Source organism: Pelodiscus sinensis, chromosome 23 (genome assembly GCF_052426305.1).
Source record: "Pelodiscus sinensis isolate ZL-2025 chromosome 23, ASM5242630v1, whole genome shotgun sequence".
Taxonomy (NCBI): Eukaryota; Metazoa; Chordata; order Testudines; family Trionychidae; genus Pelodiscus; species Pelodiscus sinensis.
Genome location: NC_143074.1, coordinates 23231407 through 23251920, shown reverse-complemented (window position 1 = coordinate 23251920; position 20514 = coordinate 23231407). Strand labels below are relative to the sequence as shown.

Below are 20514 nucleotides of genomic sequence, written 5' to 3'. Positions count from 1 at the left end.
ACGTGGCTGAGAAGTGGCGGGGCACAGCGGAGTAGGCAGCGGCTTGTTGCTCTGCTTCCTATGGATCCTACCACCACTAGTGAATGCAGAGGCAGGCACAACCACTGCTGCTGGCCCTAGCCCCCACCCCACCGATAATCCCTCAGGTCACCCCCAAAGCGCAGGTGGGATGGCTCTGTTCCCAGGGCAAGATCCTGCTTAGCTCGCGAGCTCTAACCGGACGGCCACACGATCTAACACGTGATGCCTCAAGACTGATGCAAGGGAAGGGAAGAGCCGTGAAACAGTCAGCCATGCCAATATTCAAGGCTCGTGGTGTTTAACGTAATTCAGAGCAGTCCTGTTTACTTATAGCACCTGCATCGTTTCCTATGGTGCACCAGGAGCTCTGACGCACAACTGTGTGAATGCAGAAGAAAAAACGAGGAAGAGGACACCAAAAACCTCTACATTTTCCAAGCCTGTTCTAGAACATGGAGCCGCACACGCAGCCAAGAGGTTTCTTACACTTTTTTACAAGCAGCTCCTCAAAGGATTTTATGCCCTGTGCGGTCTTCTCTCGGGTATCTTCATTGGCAGGAGGGCCCTAGGAAAGATCAGAGCTGTTAGATATAGCACAGACGTCACCTTTGGATTAAAACTTTAGCTCATTCCCAGAACTCTGACATTAGCGCTGCTACAAACCACATTTAATAATTCAAGCCTGTGCAGTCTCACTCTCCCACTGCCCAGGGCACTTTATAAAGGAGGAATAAAGGTGCTTGCATGCCCATCCCTTAGGGAGCTCCTCTGAGCTAGAATTTGAAGCTAGGAAACCGAAGGGAGTGAGAAGTTTATTGATTTGCCCAAGTCTACTGAGCTAGTGAGCACTCACTTCTACCCAGTGCTCAGTCCACTCATCCATGTGGAGCAGCAAGGGGCAACCTAGGCTAGTGAGTAGGCCACAGGAGTGACCCTTCTCACCCTGGGGTCCAACAAGATTGTTGTAACCAAGACGGTCTCCCAAGATGGATAGCTTCGCTAGAATGTCCAGGGTGTGCCGATTAGTGCTTTGATTGGATGCGGAGGAAGCACACGGCTCTCACAGTAAACGTTGTGTGCAAGCAGCATGTACCTCACTTCACACGCCCTAGCTGTATGTGCATGTCCTTTCAAGAACACTGGTCAAAAAAAGATACGCGGCGGGAAACCAGCGGACTCTAGCAAGCCTGCACATGGGCAGTGGTAAACAAAACGTCTCGTGGGGCACACGTAAAACCCCCGATGAGCCACAGGTTGCCTGCCATGGATGTCAAGTGTCTCGTACCAGCTGAGGACTGGGTGGAAGAGCACGTGACACCTGCCCATTCCAATTCAAATGGCTGAGTGATCAAAGTGCAGCTGTTATATGTATTATAGTGACTCGTGACCAAGGTCAGGCCCCAGTGGCCTAAGACATGCAAATGGGCTACTGACATGCTGTGAAGGCAGAAATGCACATTTATATTATAGCGGAATGGCTATGAACATACATTTTGAAGGTACTTGTGTGTCTTCTGGCTTATAAAGCACCCAGAATTTGGGGGGGTGGGGGGAGGGGAACACTTCTCCCTCTTTTAGATCTTAAGAGTCTGATAGACAAAGAGGTGGTGAGCAAGTGATCAGCTAAGTCCATCTGGCAAAAAAAAATAAAAAAAAACCAACCCACCAAAAACTTAACAGATACAGCGCAGTGACTTCAATGTTCAGCAGGTTCACCTCAGGAGGGAGTGCAAATAACAAACTAAGGCTAAGTGACATTGGAATAATGAGTGCAGTACCCATTTAGTTATACTTACAATTCCTGATGCTTTATCTTTGAAGTATGGCTTCATAAAATGGCCCAAGAACAGATTCAATGGTAAACTTCGGCCATCCCCTGCCTTTGCCGTCTTTGGACCAACTTCACACATGAGTTCCTTCTACAATACAGTCATTAATTGAAAACCATATACATTACTGAGATTTTTTTTAAAAATGATTCCCATCTCAAATTCAGATGGAGGCAGCACACTGTTATAAACATCCCAGGTGTACCCCGATTACCTTGCACCATCAGACTACATATATTAGCTGATCTTTTAAATGTAGTTTCTGTAATGAGCAAACACCGAGCTGTCACCATCCCAGTGCAAGCAAAAACTAACTACGCATATGTGCTACGTGTCAAAATCATAAGGAATGAATTTTCAAAAACCAGAATAGAAAACCACCAAAAAAATCCTGTTTACTTTAGGAAGATTAATACAGATAGTCCCTGACTTACGAACGAGTTACATACCAAACACTTGGTCATAACTCGATCTGTTCGTAAGTCGGATCCCATTCATTTAAATGCGACTGTGCTGTGCGTAAGTGGGGATCACGCGTTCATAACTCGGGGACCGGCTGTCATGCACTTAATGGGAGGTTGGTCATAAGTAAGAACGGTCGTAAGTCGATGCGTTCATAACTCGGGGACTACCGGTATCCCTATCTTAACAAGTTTATAGGCCTTGTGGATAAAGTTATTTCTGAAAAATTTAGTGCAATCTACTTTAAAAAGAAACTGCTTATTCACATGGTGCCAAATACGACAAATCTAGTTTACCTCTCACATTGATGGGGGTTTTTTTGCATCATTTGGTTTCATTTTTACTATAATGTGAGAGCTTCCCCTACATTAGGGGCACACTGCTTGGAAGTGTGTAACTCATGAATGGAATTACAAAAACACACAAACACATTAGAAGCAAGAGGAAGACAAAGGACACTAAATAAAAAGGGCAAATGATGCTTCCCTTTGCTGTTACTTAATAAACTCTTCAAAGTTACTGAGATTTAAAGATTATTCACCAAATAAATCACAATTCAAATACTCAATTCACTCTGATGTAAACGACACTTGTAGGACTCCCTTTCCCCAAGTTGACATGAATGGGAGCCAAAAACAACCCCCCCCCAAATCCCACAATCCAGTGTGCATCAAGGAACATTCTTCCAAATTCCACCTACCTGCTGTTCTTTGTTTTGTGCAATCAGAAGGTTAACTTCCTCTATCTTTTCCTGAATAACTTCCTGATACACCAGGTTCATCTGTAAACATGTTTCTGGGTCTGCTGGAAGGTTGTTATCAATGTCATCATCATTGCCACTGCCCCCTCCTTTCTCTACTTCCTGAGGAGAGGTGAAATAAGTGTAACTTAAGCAAACAAAAAGGAAGAAAACAAAGCTTGCTTTGAACAGACAGTGATTTTTATTTAACCAGCCATTACCATTAACATCAGGAATCTCACAACTATACTTCTCTGACCCAGCTGTCCCCTTTAGAGCTCTCACTGCCAAGACAAAGCTGATAGTATATTTCTCCTCTCCCTTTTCCGTTGCTGATTTTGAACTTGAACCTGCTGTTGATGCCAAGGCCTCCTCCCCTGATAATACGAGCCAGCCTTCCAGAACTAGGTCCCACTCATCTCTGCCAACTTCATGATTTCTAGAGTGCCTAGAGATAGTTTGTATGAACGATGCACTAAAAACATTGTGAGAGAAACAGCTTTTTTGCAAATGCACTACATCCAAATATCTAACTAGCCAGATATGAAATGCCAAGAGTCCTGCTGTGATGTCAACTGAATCTGACATACAAAGGAAGTCCCCTTTGTATGTGCTCTGTTATGCAAATATTATTAAATATTATCGGGGTTCACAGAAACTCTCACTCACTTAAAATATTTTATTTTTCTAAAGAAAAAACAGTAATCGGCTTATAAAAATGAAATGTAATTGTAACTTTTCCCTTTCTAGGTGCTACTTTTCCCTTGACCAGCTGCCACAATGTGAAAAGCTTCCTTCAGATGTATAAAGTTCTATCTGCTCTGCCTCTGTTAGCAGAAAGCTTAAAACACATCATTTTATTGAGATGAATTACCATTTCAGTATGGGCATCTGAATCATCATCATCCAGATCACCTGTTAGAAACAGAAGTACAAGATTAAATAAAATATAGAGGAAAAGACGACAAGAGCTTTGAAAACAAAAGCTTTGCAGCTAAGATGATCACAAGAAGAGAGAACAATATATAATTTCTTAAGTCTGACCAAACACCATTCTAGGTCACTGTTAAAATTGTCAAGATCAAACTTCAACCAATCACCCATTTGCAAACTTTTTTTTTTTGGGGCGCTTTGGAAAATGAAAGAACATTTCTCAACTACAGCTGTAATTAAGCTTCGACAGTGAGTTACACAAATAATCCAGGGTGCAGAACCAAGATGACTATGGCTCCAACCCTACAACGCTTAAGAAAGTGCTTAACTTAGAAGCTTGAGTAGTTCCACAAATGGCAGCAGTAAATAGTTTCCATTATTGTTCTCAACAAGACTACTAAAGGTAAGCATATACTTGGGTATGTGGAGAACTGGAGGAATGTGCACCATTTTCACCAAGACTAGCTGATGGTGGCTTAGTAGAAAAGTGGAAAGCATCATGTTTTGTATGTAAGTGGTCAGAGGTTCAAATATTGAGGAAGAAACGGATGTTCTCTTTTAGCTATACTATATCTCCTGCATGAAGCCCATTATTTCTGATTGAATTCCTAAGAGACACTCTTGAGCCTGTTACATGCAGGTCAGAGTAGACAATCATGACAGTCCCTTCTAGCTGTAAAATATTATTCTAAAGCTCTTTGGCATATATCATAAAGTGATTTTAAAATAACTAAGGAAGACCCTCATAGTCTCAAAGTTTTCAAGTGACCGCTTAGTATAAATGGTACAGACACAGGATTTTTGGCACACAACGAGAAAGACGTCATATTTAATTTTCTCCCATGCTACCAAACAAGTCTTTCATAAATTACAAACCAGACACAGAGAGCATTTTTCAACCAGGAAACATTGAGATTTAAGTTCTGCACACACATCTGATGTAATTATGAGATAAAGCCACTGTCTTTAGTATCCATCTGAAGGACACATATATAGGGCACAATTATAATAACTATAAGATATCAGAGACGTTAACTTCACACTGCAAGAACAGACCTATGTCAGAATCTGAATCCAGACTGGAGTCCGACACAAGAACTTCAATGCTTGGAATGCCCGGATCCAAGCTCTTTTCTAACTCCTCTATTTCCTGCCTGATTTTCTCTCTTTCGGCCTGTAAATCCACAGGCGACATGACTTCTGAAAGACACAGACAAGGGCACAAAAGTCAGCAAACACACATGTAATTTATGGCATGGCCTCCCCCTTCTCCCCCACTAGGAATGGGAGGATTGGTGCTGGCATCAGAAGTTTCACAGCCACCCTCACTCTCCCCAGCCCAGGCTCAAAGGGTGGACAGGTAAATGGCAATAGGGAAAGTCCCCTAGATACCCTCCCCCAGGAACACTTTCCAAGTGACCCAAATCATGTACCAACCCCTACACACAGCACAATCCTACCCCAGGAAGAGTGAGTTATATGGGCCCATGGTGCCAAGGCTCCAAGAATATTTCTGATTTGGGGCCCAGCTCCAGCAGTTAGGTGCCCAGGCTCTCCTCCAGTACCACCCATCTCCCCCCCCACCTGCTCATACATGGGGGACAGGGGGGTCTTGCTTGCTCTTGCTCCGCACACAGCTTCCAGCACATCCATGCAGCCTTTGGACTGAGAAGGGGGCCTCCACATGCTGCCCACCCCCCTGTAGCCAATGGGAGATGGGAGGGCACTGCCTGCAGACAACAGCACTCTGAGACACTCCCAGCCTCGGAGCCGCTGCCAGAAGCTGCTGCCCCAGGTAAGTACCACACCCCGCACCACCTCCCCGAGCCTTCAGACCTCCTGCCCCCTCACCTCTGACACAGTCCAGAGCCTGCACCAAGTACCCAAACACCCTCACAGAGCCTGCAACACCCCAACCCCCTACCCCAGCCCAGAGCCAGCACCCTTCCCCCACTGAAACTCCCTCCCAGAGCCTGAGGCAGGTGGAGGAAGATAGTCTGGGCGGAGGGCTGTGGGCTCAGTGATTGTTAGGTGAGGGAAGGGGTGTGGGCTTGGGCTGGGGGGTGTTTAGGAGGGAGAAGGGGGTGCGGGCTCGGGAGGTTAGGTGGGGGTGCAGGCTGGGGGGGTTGTTGGCTCAGGGAGGTTAGTTGGGGGGGTGTTTATGAGGAGGAGGGGGTGCGGGCTGGGGGGGTGTTTAGGTGGGGGAGGGGGTGCGGGCTCAGGGGGTTTAGGTGGGGGAAAGGGTGTGGGCTCGAGAGGGGGGTTACGAGGGGGTGCGGGCCCTGGGGGGTGTTTAGGTGGGGGAGGGGGTGCGGGCCCCGGGGGGGGGGAGTGTTTAGGTGGGGGGGGGGTTGGGGAGGGGGAGGGGGTGCGGGCCCCGGGGGGCTGTTTAGGCGGGGGAGGGGGTGGGGGCCCCGGGGGGCTGTTTAGGCGGGGGAGGGGGGGGGAGGGGAGGGGGTGCGGGCCCCGGGGGGGGGTGTTTAGGTGGGGGAGGGGGTGCGGGCCCCGGGGGGGGCGGGGGGAGCAGACTCCGGAAGCTCTGGGCAACCCCAGAATTTCCGGCCCCCCTCTCACCGCGCTCGCGCAGGAGGCCGCCGGCCGGGCCCGGGGGATGGGCCATCGCCGCGGCTCACAGGACGCCTCCCGGCCCGGCCGCACTGGCCCCGCCCCTCAGCGCCTAGGCGACTCTCCGCGGCCGTTAGGAGCGAACTTGATTGGGCAGCCGACGTCACGTGGCGGGGCGGGGCCAGGGTCGCTGTCACGTGCCCAGGGAGGCGGCTCAGGACTGGACTTTTTCCATCTCCCGCCCCGCCCGCCGGCAGCCTTGTCTGATTGGCCAAATCCCGCCCCGTGCTGGGGCCGCGGCGGTCACCTGACTCGCGGCGGGGGCTGGTGATTGGGCGCTTGGAGGCGGTGACGCTGCCTCGCTCACGCCGGGCTGTGGAGCGGCCGGGGGGAGGGGTTACTCGCTGCTCCACCAACCCCCAGCCAGCGCGGCTCGCGGACACGGGCGGGGCCTTTGCTGCCCCCTGGCGGGGGAGGGGGAGCTGAGCTCATGGGCTGTCCACAACACTGGTGGGTCTTGCACAAGAACCCGTCCACGTGCTTTTGCACAAGAGCATCCATGGCCATGCGGACACGCTCTTGCACAAGCAAGCTCTCATGGCCATGGGGCATTCTTGCGCAGGAAACCCCTGCCACGTCCACACTGCCCTCTGTGCACAAGAGCTTGCACTTGTTAGAGTTGCTCTTGCACCAGAATCCCTCTTTACTGTAAGTCTTCTTGCGCAAGAGTGGGCACCCCCTGCAGAAGAACAGCCGTTCCTGCGCAAGAACACACCAGCGGAGACAAAGGCATGTGTTCCAAACAGCACAACGCAACGCACACATTGTGGGACATTCTCTGTGCAGTAGTGAAAAGGCTCCGATGAATGACACCCTGGGCCCGCCAGGGCTTGATTTCGCCTTGATTTCAGAGGGTGATTCCTGCCCAGGGAAACATTTGCAGAGCTGCTTTTGCAGGAGGGAGGCGGGATAGGGCACCCGGCTAGCTCTAGGGCAGCAGGGGAAGAAGCATAGCCTGCCTGCAGATCCACTCTACAAGATGAATAATGGTGTCTGTGAAACTGACAAGACTACTTAATTGTACCTGACCAAAGCTACCAACCTCACTGCACAGAACAAAATCTATTCCGCATGTGGATGGAAAAAAAGGAGCATGGCCCTTGCTGCCTGCCAGAGCCCCATTGGCCCTGCTATGGGGGAATAAGGGCCTGGGCTCCACTGTTCCAGGGCAAGGGGAGCACAGCTGAAACCTAAGGACTTGAGCTCCAGGCAGGGGGCCTGTAACCTGAGCCCCACTGTACTAAGGATTAAAGTCCTCAGGCTTCAGCCCTTAAACCAGCCCTGGTGAACCCATTACAATGGAGTCGTGATCAACTTTGGGATCCCAATCCCCAGCATGAGAACTGATCTTAAATAAAAGTACCTACCTGAGATGCCTCTGCTGGAGTTTGTTGGTCCGTCTTCCTAGGCCTACCCTTCATGCATACCACTTGGCCCACCTCAGTGCTAAAGACTGAGCAAAACCATGTAAAACTGTGTTAGGGCTCTGCAATGTTTACATTCCCCACACTTCTCTTCACTGCATCTGCCATACTAACATTAGAAACTCACATTTGCAGTAATTAGTAACTCAAATGCTAATGTCTTTCCCTACTTCTCCATTTTCCAGTCACTAATACTTCATTGGCAGTTGTTTCGCACACTGAAATGTTAGCTCTATTGTCACATGTGAAATTTATAATCTGAATTATAGTATGAAATGGGAGTTTAAATTAGCTGTAACCACTCAAGGAGGATCTTGGAGTTATTGTGAATAGTTCTCTGAAAACAGCCACTCTGGCAGTCAAAAAAGCAACCACCACTGTGAATCATTAAGAAAGGGATAGAGGAGACAGAAAACACATTGTCTTTATACAAATCCATGGTACACCCAGATCTTGAATGCAGATGTGGTAGCTCCATCTCAAAAAAGAGATTGGAAAAGGTTCAGAAAAACAAATTAGGAATATGAACATGGCTTGTGTATGAGGACAGAGTAATACTACTACTTATCTTGTAAAAGAGCTGGCTATGGGGGGATATGATTGAGGTCTATAAAATCATGACTGGTGTGGAGAAAGAAATAGCACTTCCTTAACGCAAGAACTAAGGAGCACCCAATGAAATTAAGAGGCAACAGGTTTAAAACAAAACAAATATTTCTTCATTACAAAATGCAGCCAACCTGTAGAATGCCTTGTCCAAGTCCTGGCCTTCACAACATGCTCTAACAGATAGTCATGGAGGAGAGGTCTATCAATGGTGTCCTTACCCTCTGTTTGCCAGAAGCTGTGAATGAGCAGCAGGGAATAGATCACTTGAGTACCTGTCCTGTTCAGTCACAGGCAGCTGGCAGTGGACACTATCAGAAGACAAAAGCAGCGAGGAGTCCTGTGGCACCTTATAGACTAACCGAAGCGGGTCTTTGCCCACGAAAGCTTATGCTCCAACACTTTGGTTAGTCTATAAGGTGCCACAGGACTCCTCGCCGCTTTTGCAGATTCAGACTAACACGGCTCCCTCTCTGATATCAGAAGACAGGACATTGGGCTAGATGGACCTCAAGTCAGATCTAGTACAGCCATTCTTATAAGGAGAGTTCCTTGATTTTTGTAATTATAATGTTCACTTCAACTCAAATTTGAGTTCCCTGGTGTTTAAAACAGGAATTGTGTACACACACAGAATAAGCTATTGTGGAACTATAGATAAAAGTTCTGGCCCTTTTGGAAAGTAGTCCAGTACATAAAGCATCTGCTTCCACCTATACCCAAGTGACCTTTTTCCCATTTAAAAAGAATCCACAATTTAAGTTTCCCAAAACCAGTTTGTTTAAACAATCAAAAGCCACCTCAAACACACAGTATTTGCAGTTTAATTTCTTTTTTTTTTTAAAGTGTGGTTAAAAAACATCACAATTAAAAAGCATTTGTAATATATTTAGGAAGTACTGAAACAGTTAAGGTATTATTTATTGTATAGTCTCTTTCATATTTAATTATACAAGTGTTCATAAAATATTTTCTCCACCTCATCCTTCGTGGCACTAAAAAATACCTACAAAAAAGATTTATTTGCTCCCACCATTTATAAAATACTTTGACACAGTACTACTAGAGGGAATGAGGAAAAAAGGCAGTGAGCACAGTGTTTTGAGTCAAGGGCTCCAGTTCATTTTAATGGGAGACACATGCACAAAGAATAATAGCTGGGTTTTGAGGTTCCAATCCAGCAAAACACAGTGTATATGCTGTGCTGGATCAGGTTTCAGAGACCCAGTTGCTGCCATTGTACTGTCGATACAAGGTAAAGAAGACTAATACTGCACCACTGCATAACAATTCTCCCACAATAAAAATATTAAGGGTAAAGCTTGCATATTTTAAAGACACTACTTTTTTTTAAATATTAAAGTAAACAATCTTTAAAAATAGTGATTTCTATATGTAAACAACTCTAGAACTCTTGGGGTAGCATTCCTTTAGTGGTTCTTTCATGATCCATCATCTGAAATTTCAGAAATCCTGTCTATTGATTTAAGGAGTTCAGCAACAACCTGCAATGATTCTGCTCCAGAGACCAACTGCCTAGAATTTAAAAAACAAACAATACTAAACAGGGTAGATTACAAGTAGGATTGCTGATTAATCCCATTTAACTCATATAATTAACCCCAAAATGGATAATGATTAATTACACTATTAATCAATACAATACCAATTGAAATTTATTATTTTTGATGTTTTTCTATATTTTCAAATATGCTGATTTCTATTACAACACAGAATACAAACTACACAGTGCTCACTGTATTTATTACAAATGTTTGCACTTGAAAAATAGTATTGTTCAATTCATCTCATACAAGGATTGTAGTGCACTCTATTTTGAAAGCATAACTTAAAAATGTAGATGTTATTTTAGGACCTGCAAGTCCATTCAGTTCTACTTCTTGTTCACCAACTGCCATGAGAAACAAGCATGTTTACATTTAAGAGATAATCCTGCTTACTACTTATGTATGTTACCTGAAAATGAGAACAGGTATTCACATGGCACTTTTGTAGCCAGCATTGCAAGGTATTTACATGTCAGATATGCTGAACATTCATATGCCTATTCATGCTTTGGCCATCATTTCAGAAAAACATGCTTCCATGCTGATGAGCTCATTCAAAAAATGTGTTAATGAAATTTGTGACTGAAATCCTTGGGGGAGAATTGTATGTCTCCTGTTGTTTTACCCACTTTCTGCCATATATTTCTTGTTACAGAAGCTCAGATGATGACCCAGTACATGTTCATTTTAAGAACACTTTCACAGCTGATACGACAAAATTAGAAAAAGGTGCTAATGTATGATTTCTAAAAATAGCTGTAACACGTGACCTGAGATTTAAAATGTGAAGTGTCTTCCAAAATCCGAGAGGGATGAGGTGTAGAGCATGCTTTCAGAAGTTTTAAAGGAGCAACATTCTGATACAGAAACTACAGAACCTTGACCACCAGAAAAGAAAATCAACCTTTTGCTACTGGTATCAGACTCAGCTGATGAAAATGAATATGCATTTGGTCTGTTCTGCTTTGGATTGTTATATAGCAGAATCCATCATCAGCATGGGATGCATGTCTGCTGAAATAGTGGAAGCAGCATGAAGGGGCACCTGAATCTTTAGTGCATCTGGCATAAACATTTTGTGATGTCAGCTACAACAGTGCCATGTGAACACCTGTCACTTTCAGGTAATGTGGTAAACAAGCAGCATTCAGCATTTTCTCCTGCGAATTGTAACCAAACATGATTATCTAGAATTGGCTCAACAAGAAGTAGGACTGGTGGACCTGTCAGCTCTAAAGTTATATACATGGTTTTACTTTTTAATGTAGTTTCACTGTACATAATTCTACATTTTTAAGTTCAACTAAGTTAACTTTCATGATAAAGAGATTGCACTTTGATCTTATACTTGTATTAGATTAACGGAAAAATATGATTTATAATGCAAATATTTGTAATAAAAATATAGGCTGCAGTGTATTGTAGTTGAAATAAATATATTTAAAAATGTAGAAGACATCCAAAATATTTAAATAAACGGTATTCTATTATTTTTAGCGGTACAATTAGTCGCATGATTTATTTTTTTAAATTGCATGATAGCCCTAATTACAAGTAACAGGAAATATTGGCAGAAAAAGGGTGCATATGCAAAGAGAGAGAACAACAAAAAGGGCATTTGTAGCGTATTTATATTAAAGAACACTTATGCAACTTCAGCTGCTAAGAAAAACACTGCTCTGGAATTACAAAATTCACCTGAGATTCAAGTAGTTCAGGATTTACATTTTTTAAAACACTAGTTGTACAAAAGCATAATACTACACAGAAAACGGAATTCATTTTGAATGGTAACATGCAATTGTTTCCTTGCAATATGTGCAAAGCGCACACAGAGCAACATTGAGCTACTCTAAGGGAACCAAAAAGTGAAACTGTCCAGTCTATTTGTTCTGTCCAGGTTATGTGAAACATTCAAAAATGTAAACAAAAGGTGAAATCATGATCTGATGAATGTCAATGGAAGAGCCTCCCAGCACTGTCCTTATTTAATCTGTGGATTCCTGTCAGAACAAGTTATTTACTTTACAATACTCATTATAAAGCTGAACTTACTTTATTGAAGAGCGTGAATTTGTAATTACGCTGAGGAGATTCTGTAAGGCAACAGCTGCATTTTGTTTCACTACAGACAAACTAGCAGACTGGCCAGTCTTCAAGACTTCATTCTCTGTCTTGTAATTCTTCATCTGAACCTTAGGAAAAGGTTTAGTTTATTACAAGCAATTTTCCTAGAGAAGATACATATTTATCTATCTAAGATGGCATGAAAAAACAGGAGTACTTGAATGCTAACAACTTAGGGCTCTCTCCATTAGGAACATATGCTATCTTCAAGATCATGATTGCCACTTACAGTGATCAAAATTCTTCATGTGATCTTTGACCCAGGACTAAATCTTGGAAGCCTTTACTAGACTTGAAAGCATTTGTACTAGTCCCAGCAAGTGCTTCTAGCACTGGCAGATTGTTAGTTAGCAGCCCTGAAACCTGTTTCGTCCTGAACATCATTTTTCTTCAGATTCCCTTACTCAGTTACAATTGTGATATTATAGTAGTGGATTTTTCAACTTATTTACAAGCTAATATTTAATATCAGAAAGCTGGACTTCCAGGTGTTGTTTCTTTTAGCAGTGTGATAGCAGGCATTAAATCTGCTCAAATTTAGAGTGTGCACTAAGGATGAGGAAGAAGTTAATCTGAATAATATGATTTTAATGTCATCTACCACAACATACCCTGGCTAAAAGTCAGCGTTTGCACCAATAGAAATAAGAAATCCCAGATTCTCTGGTTTGCAAGATAAAAAGCCTCACAGTTGTCCCATGACTCTCAACTTCAGCATTGTTGAATGGTTGGTTCACAATGACTCAATATACATGCAATCAGAATACAAGAACATTTTATAGAAGATTAATCTACAAAAATAAGGCACAGGTAAGGCTACTTTCCCAGTAGCACTGTTATAAATTCTGTTCAGTATCAATATATGTTCACCCGAAGTTCATACAGTAAAAGAACCTTCAAAGGGAAAGGACAGCTTCATACCTGAAGTAATGCATTTTCCTGTTTCAGTTTTACAACATTATTTTCTGCTTTCACAGCCCGTTTCTGGAATACAAGATTATTTATATTGTGATAAGTGGCCAGAATGCACTATGCATTTTCCTAATACAGAGGAATGTACAAGTCCTACCTCAAAGAGACTAAAACATCATACCAAAGATCTGGAAGGGATACAACATTCCAATCAAGTGATCAAAGCAGCAATACATTTCTTTCTTCTGAATAAGGAAAAAATGTGCTCACTATAAACAAACAGACGACTTAATTACCAGCTTTCTTGCAGACAATGCCTTTACGTAAATAACTGTAAATTAGGCCTAAATTGGGTGTTTCCAGAGGGCTGCAGAGAAACAGCTGAATATGAGTGATTAAGATTCTAAATCAGGGGTGGGGAGCCTTTTTTGGGTCAGGGCCGCTAACCCACAGGAAGGAAAAAAAAATCAGCCGGGTGGGAGGCAGTGGGGACTGGAGTACCAGCACGGGCTCCCCAATGCTGGGAGTGAGGGGGAGGAGCCCTGGGCCCCAGGGGCCAGATCCAGGCAAGGCAGCGACTGCATCTGGCCCCAGGGCCTTAGGTTCCCCACCCCTGCCCACTATGCAACTGAGATGCTTTAGAATGGAACTCCACTCCTTTTCACAGCAGCCGCCCTTGCTTCAGAAGTGCTATCAGTAACATTCATTGGCTCCTATGAGAAGTGGGAGACAAACTGTCTCACGTTATTCAGGAGACAAGTTACCTAAAGGAAAAAGTTGAGCCCAAGTGACAGAGTTGAAGAGTGTTACCATTACTGACCCATACCCGCCTGCACTGCTTATGCTTCCCCCAGTGTTTGAGGAGGGAGACAAAAACCCATAGGGAAGCCCTGATCATGCTTCTACACTATAAGAACAAAAAGAAGTATTTACTGTCATCAACTGGAGATTCTGTTCTACATGCTGCACCATTGCTTCTAGATCCCGGGCCTCTTTTTGCTCTTTAATCCTGTTCTCTTCTAGTTTTCTTTCAAGCGTCCTTACCCTTGTTAAAGAGAACAAAGTGGGCATTTTATATGCATTCAAAAGGGAAAGATTACAAAATGTTGCAGGCAAGAAGATTCCATTATGGGTCCAATATTTCTAAATCATCTTAGAGCAGTGGTTCTTAACCTTACTGCAGCCTGCACCCCTTTGGTTCTCCAAATATGTTCTCATACCCCTTATTAAAAATCGTTGAAGTAGGTCAGTTCTTTAAACATAATATATATCATAAAAATCTGGCATGTCTCGCACCCCCAGAAGGGCATCTTGCACCCCCAGCGGGTGCGTGCACCCCAGGTTAAGAACCACTGTCTTAAAGGCTTTGGTATGACAAAAATTTTCATTCTAACACTGCAGAAAATCCACCCACAGAATTAGATTATCAGACTAGGCCTTGAGATTTGTTGGACATCCATTAGCGTTAAGGATAATTATGTAGCACAATCTCTGCACATGTCCATTCAGTCTCCCTCTACACTTTTTCTGCCTTTTGGCTAAGATCAACATGCTTTTCAAGCCATTGTGAGGTGTAGTCAGTGGGGATGCAGTGGGGATGCAACAATCCATTTTTAGGAAAGTGTGAATTGTCTCAGTACGTGAGGAAGCATGGTGCAGCAGAGAGAAGAATTACTGCATTCTAATTATAGTTCTGTCACTGACTCACCTGTGACCTGGGGAAATTTACCTAACCTCCCTACCACCAATTTCCCTACTGGTATATTCTCATTTGCCTCACAGGAGTGAAGTAAAGATTATTATTAATGCATTGCTTGAAAGTCTGAGGTGTATCAATATGCAAACTTGCCCACACTAAAACTGAGTTGAATAGGTTGTAAAAGAGAACAAGATTTGGCTCCAATTATTATTAAAAAAACCCAACAAGATACCAAATCAGGTTAACGTTTTACCTACTTTCCCTAATTTCTTTCTATAAGGAAATTCACCAGATTTCTTAGAAGCCAGTTTCTTAGCTGGAATAACTCTGTCGCAAGACGTCTTACAATAGCATAAACTGTCACGATCTTATTTTAGTCACTATCAAGGCATAAGAATATCAGCATTTTGTCTTTATTCATTAAGTTAACGATTTCTTTTCTGCTGTAGTATACATACTTGGCTGCCTGAGTTTCAGAGAGGAAGAGAAGCTGGTTAATCTTGCTTCTTAGTCTGGCATTTTCTTCTTGTAGCTGCAGAAAAAGTCTCATTAGAAATCAGTAATGTATAGACTTGTGATCATATCAATCTTTTTAGCATGCAAATAACCAGCAATAGCTGAAATCTTCCAGTCTCACTTCTAGAGCTGGAAAAAAAATCTTGTCACTTTCCAAGAATTAAATTCACTAACAAATATTTAAGAATATATCCTCTCCAAACCAAAATAATAATCTTTTCCAGCCGAGAAAAAAAGTGAGGCACAGAGAGACTGAGACAGGTGTGTACCTGTATAAAGATTATTGGTATGAATATATGACAAAACAATGAATGAATTGCATAGGTCACCCGGAGTGCCTATAAAAACCTTCATGTTATACCACACATTGTTACTTTTTAACTAATATTATAAAGAAAAAATTAGAAATATTTCAAGGGGTTTCATTTTATAGTCTTCCAGCTATGAAGCCAATTTGCCTTAGTACCATCCAGAGACTTCAGTGACAACAAGGATACATTTTAAAGACCCTTTATGGCAAGGGTGGGGAACTGAAGGCTCAAGGGCCAGATGCGGGCCCCTGGCTTGCCTGGATCCAGCCCCTGAGGTTCAGGGTTCTCCCCCAACATTGGGAAGCGCACACTGATGCTCCAGCTGTCCTCCTGTAGGGCTGGAGCACACAAAATCTACTAGCCTGGGCCCTCCAAGGCTCTCGCATACGAGGGATACATAGGGAGTGTCTCTCTCCTCACTTGGGGGCCACCTCGGTGAAGTTGGTTTTTTTTGGGGGGGGGTTCTTGCTTGTATGCAGCCTCCCAACTCATTTTTCTGTAGGTCAGTGGCCCCTAACCCAAAAAAGTTCCCCACCCCTGCTTTAGGATGATCTAAAATAACTTTTCTATAAAATCGTAAAATGCAAATTTAAGGTCCAAACTTCACTACCTACCAGATTATATACTAGAAAGCACAGGTGGATGGATGAATATCTTTTATTGGACCAACTTCTGTTGGTGAGAGATAAGCACAGAGCTCTTCAGGTCTGGAAATGGGGTCAAAGCTAAATACCAAGTGGAAGAAGTAAGTATTTAACTGCAGGGCCAGATTAACACAGGGGCTGGAGGGGCTGAGGCACACAAAATTAAATCTATAATTAATTATGTATATATTGGAACCAGCCATTGGGAGCAAGGAGCCAACAGACTTGACTGGTCCTTGGACAAGTTGGTGGGTGCCAGCTGGGTCCATGCTTCTGGAAGGGGCAGGGCCTTGGGCAGAAGGGGTAGGACTGCAGGCAGACAGCCCTCAGTGCTGCCTGGAAAGCAATGGCGGTGGCCAGTGCCCCAGACCCTTCTGAATCAGCAGGTCCCAGGGCAATTGCCTCCTTTGCCCCCACAATCAGCAGGACCTGAACTGGAGTTAAAGGGGGCAACACCATAGAGATATACTGTCCCCCTTCCCCTGGGGCATGTAGAGACAAGCCAGCAACTTCCAGGAGTGGCACACAGCATGCAGGCAGCCTGCCCAAACTCTGCCAGCTAGGAGCCACCTGTGGTAAGAACCTCCTGGCCAAAGCCTACACCTCACACCTTCTTCTGCGCTCTATCCTGCTGCCCCAAATCAGTATCCCCTCCTGCCCTCTCTAAACCTATACTCCTCACCTTCTCTTGCACCCAAACACTATGCCCCATCATGGAGCCTCCTCCTGCATCCAAACTCCCTCCCAGTAAGAAACTAATATAACAACTGCTCTAAAGTAAGAGGAGGGTTATTTTGAAATAGCTTAACTATATTCTACATGTTTTAAGATTGAAATGTAATCATAGAAAAGCTTTATGTAAATTAAAGGCAAATTCAATACAGCATTCATAGTCTTGATGCCATAATTGTGATCATTTTCTTCTACATTAGGAAAAAGACTTGTATAGAAGAGCCCCACAAAAATCTAATAGCCTTCAGTCCACAGAAGAGTTCATCTGGCCCTGTTTAGCAAGAATATTCAGGCCTGATCCATAATACTGTGGGACTTTGATCCAAGTCACACAGCTTCAGCTGTATATGAAAAACATAGCTGAAGTTGACACACTTAGATCTTACTGTGGTGTCCTTCCCTGCAGAGAATCAATGGCTGATGTTCTCCAGTTGGCCACACTTCTGAACTTCATGTTTAGGTGACATGCTGGAGCAGACACGACTGGGTCAAGTAGTGGTTGATTTATCATGACTATACAAGATAACTGCCCATGAGCTGGGCCAGTAGTGTAGACATGCCCTCACAGTGCTTTCCTCAGACCTGAAGAAGTGCTCTATAAGCTAGTCACTCTGACCCATGACAGTTTGTCCCAGCAGTGAAAGGAACTTACATTTCTTACAGGTACTGTCCTATTACAATTCATAAGAACGTAAGAATGACCATACTGACAAAGACCAAAGGTCCATCCAGCCCAGTATCCTGTCTGCCAACAGTGGCCAACACCAGATGCCCCAGAGGGGAGGGAACACAACACGTAATCCTCCTATCACCCATTTCCAAACAGAGGTTAGGGATACTATTCCTACCCACCCTGGCTAATAAATTCATGGAGGTTAGGTCCATCAATGGCTATCTAGCTCTTTTTCAAACCCGTTCAAGACCCAGTCTCCACAACATCCTCCAGCAAGGAGTTCCACAGGTTGTCTGCGTGCTAAGTTAAGAAACACTTCCTTTTGTTTGTCCCCAGGTCCCAGCCAGCTCTATAAGCAGCTCCCTGCTGATTTTTGCCCCAGCTGCACTTCCTTTCACTTCTGGCTGGTGCAACAAGAGAGACTCCTTCAGCCCCCTTGACTCCGACACCCCAGGCGCTCTGCTCCCGGGGAAAAGCTCCTAGCTCCTCCGAAGCCGGACACTCGTGCGCCAAGGCGGGGAGCCTTCCCTGCGGCGAGCTCAGCCACTTACCTCTCGGCGGTCCGGCTGCAGCGGGGGGTGGCGCCCGTCGCCGCCCGGGGCCAGGCTCCGCTCCTCGCTATCATCCAGCGGCCAGGGCGCGGCGTCCTCCAGCTCGGTGCAGGCGGTGGGGCTGCGCAGGGCTCGCTCCACGGCGGCGGGCTGGTACGAGCCGCTCCACTCCGCCTCCTCCGGCAGCGCGGCGCGGGGGTCCGGGAAGAAAGGCGCGGCGGCGTCCTGCGGGGGAGAGGGCGCAGGTGGGGTGGTGGGGGGGGCCGGGGAGCGCGCGCCTCATAGACTCATAGACTTTAAGGTCAGAAGGGACCATTATGATCATCTGGTCTGACCCCCTGCACAGTGCAGGCCACAGAATCTCGCCCACCCCTCTTAGAATAATCCTCTCACCTATGTCTCAGATATTGAAGCCTTCAAATACTTTGAAGGCCCCAACATGCAGAGAGTCCTTCAGCTGTGATCTGTGCCCAATGCTACAGAGGAAGGCGAAAAACCTCCAGGGCCTCTGCCAATCTACCCTGGAGGAAAATTCCTTCCTGACCCCAAATATGGCGATCAGCTAAACCCTTAGCATGTGGGTAAGACTCACCAGCCAGACACCCAGAAAGTTCCCTATAATGAATGGTCAATTAGTTACCAAGATCATGTTATTTCATCCAACCATCCCCTTATCATAGAATCATAGAACTGGAAGAGACCTCAGAAGGTCGTCAAGTCCAGCCCTCCGCTCTAGGCAGGACCAATCCCATCTAAATCAACCCGGCCAGGGCTTTGTCAAGCCGAGACTTAAACACCTCTAGGGATGGAGACTCCACTACTTCCCTAGGTAACCCATTCCAATGCTTCACTACCCTCCTAGTAAAATAGTTTTTCCTAATATCCAACCTGGACCTCTCCCACCACAACTTGAGACCATTGCTCCTTGTTCTGCCATCCGTCACTACTGAGAACAGTCTCTCTCCATCCTCTTTGGAACCTCCCTTCAGGAAGTTGAAGGCTGCTATCAAGTCCCCCCTCACTCTTCGCTTCTGCAGACTAAACAGACCCAAGTCCCTCAGCCTCTCCTCGTAGGTCATATGCTCCAGACCCCTAATCATTTTGGTTGCCCTCCGCTGGACCCTCTCCAATGCGTCTGCATCCTTTTTGTAGTGGGGGGCCCAGAACTGGACACAATACTCCAGATGTGGCCTCACCAAAGCCGAATAAAGGGGAATAATGACATCTCTGGATCTGCTGGCAATGCTCCTCTTAATGCAACCTAATATGCCATTAGCCTTCTTGGCTACAAGGGCCCCCTGTTGACTCATATCCAGCCTCTCATCCACTGTAACCCCCAGGTCCTTTTCTGCAGAACTACTACTTAACTGGTTGGTCCCCAGCCTGTAACAATGCTTGGGATTCTTCCGTCCCAAGTGCAGGACTCTACACTTGTCCTTGTTGAATCTCATGAGATTTCTTGTGGCCCAATCCTCCAATTTGTCTAAGTCACTCTGGACCCTATCTCTGCCCTTAAGCGTATCTACCTCTCCCCCTAGCTTAGTGTCATCTGTAAACTTGCTGAGGGTGCAATCCATCCCTCATCCAGGTCATTCATAAAGATGTTGAACAAAACCGGTCCTAGAACCGAACCTTGGGGCACTCCGCTAGAAACCAACCACCATCCTGACATCGAGCCGTTGATCACTACCCGCTGGGCCCGGCCTTCTGGCCATCTTACCGTCCATTTATCCAATCCACATTCCCTTAACTTGCTACCCCGCCCCCCCGCGCACCCCCCCTCCCCCTCCCGGCCCCCCCGCGGGCCCCGCTACCTGAGGGCTGGCGCCGCCCCGGGCCTGGCTGCGCACGAAGGCGCGGAAGGAGAAGGGGTTGGCCGCGTCGGGCTCCGCGCCTGCGGGGAGAGAGAGGGGCCCGTCAGCGGGGCGCACGCGGGGGGGGGGGGATCCCGGGGCGCCCCCTCCCGCTTCTCACCGGGCCAGGGCGGGAGCGGCGGGGAAGGGGAGCGGGGGGCGCGCCCCGCCATGGCCCCCCCTCAGCCAGGGCTACAGGCCGCGGGCCGGCGCCACTCTCCGCCCTTCCGGAAACGGGACCACCCGCGGCCGCCGGAAGCCCCGCCCCTTCCTCCGCTCTAACCAATGA

The 20514-nt window shown here is 45.7% G+C and overlaps 2 protein-coding genes across 5 annotated transcripts in view; both read right to left on the bottom strand.

The window, feature by feature from the left end:
- SNAPC4 (small nuclear RNA activating complex polypeptide 4) overlaps nucleotides 1-6716 on the bottom strand; it is a 31899-nt gene extending 25183 nt beyond the window's left edge. The window contains exons 1-6 of one of the 3 annotated variants that reach the window (XM_075905569.2): nucleotides 6559-6716; nucleotides 5041-5184; nucleotides 3926-3966; nucleotides 3013-3174; nucleotides 1818-1940; nucleotides 508-586 (exon numbers count right to left, since the gene is read on the bottom strand). In XM_075905569.2, coding sequence (XP_075761684.2) covers nucleotides 508-586; nucleotides 1818-1940; nucleotides 3013-3174; nucleotides 3926-3966; nucleotides 5041-5184; nucleotides 6559-6604 — 595 coding nt within the window. In that variant the 5' untranslated portion in view covers nucleotides 6605-6716. Of the gene's footprint in view, nucleotides 1-507; nucleotides 587-1817; nucleotides 1941-3012; nucleotides 3175-3925; nucleotides 3967-5040; nucleotides 5185-5578; nucleotides 5730-5835; nucleotides 5970-6558 lie in introns of those variants that run through there. The other 2 variants (XM_075905571.2, XM_075905570.2) reach the window with 2 other exon arrangements.
- Nucleotides 6717-9447: 2731 nt separating this feature from the next.
- Nucleotides 9448-20494, bottom strand: ENTR1 (endosome associated trafficking regulator 1). 2 transcript variants are annotated; one of them, XM_075905587.2, is made up of 8 exons: nucleotides 20347-20494; nucleotides 20187-20266; nucleotides 18373-18597; nucleotides 15404-15477; nucleotides 14180-14291; nucleotides 13256-13318; nucleotides 12263-12402; nucleotides 9448-10175 (listed from the first exon to the last, which is right to left on the bottom strand). In XM_075905587.2, exons 1-8 carry the CDS (start codon nucleotides 20396-20398, stop codon nucleotides 10082-10084), a joined length of 840 nt encoding a protein of 279 aa, XP_075761702.2. In that variant the 5' UTR covers nucleotides 20399-20494; the 3' UTR covers nucleotides 9448-10081. The 2 variants fall into 2 exon arrangements, with proteins under 2 accessions (XP_075761702.2, XP_075761703.2); XM_075905588.2 differs by having other exon boundaries at nucleotides 12263-12396.
- Between the last annotated feature and the right edge of the window lie 20 nt (nucleotides 20495-20514).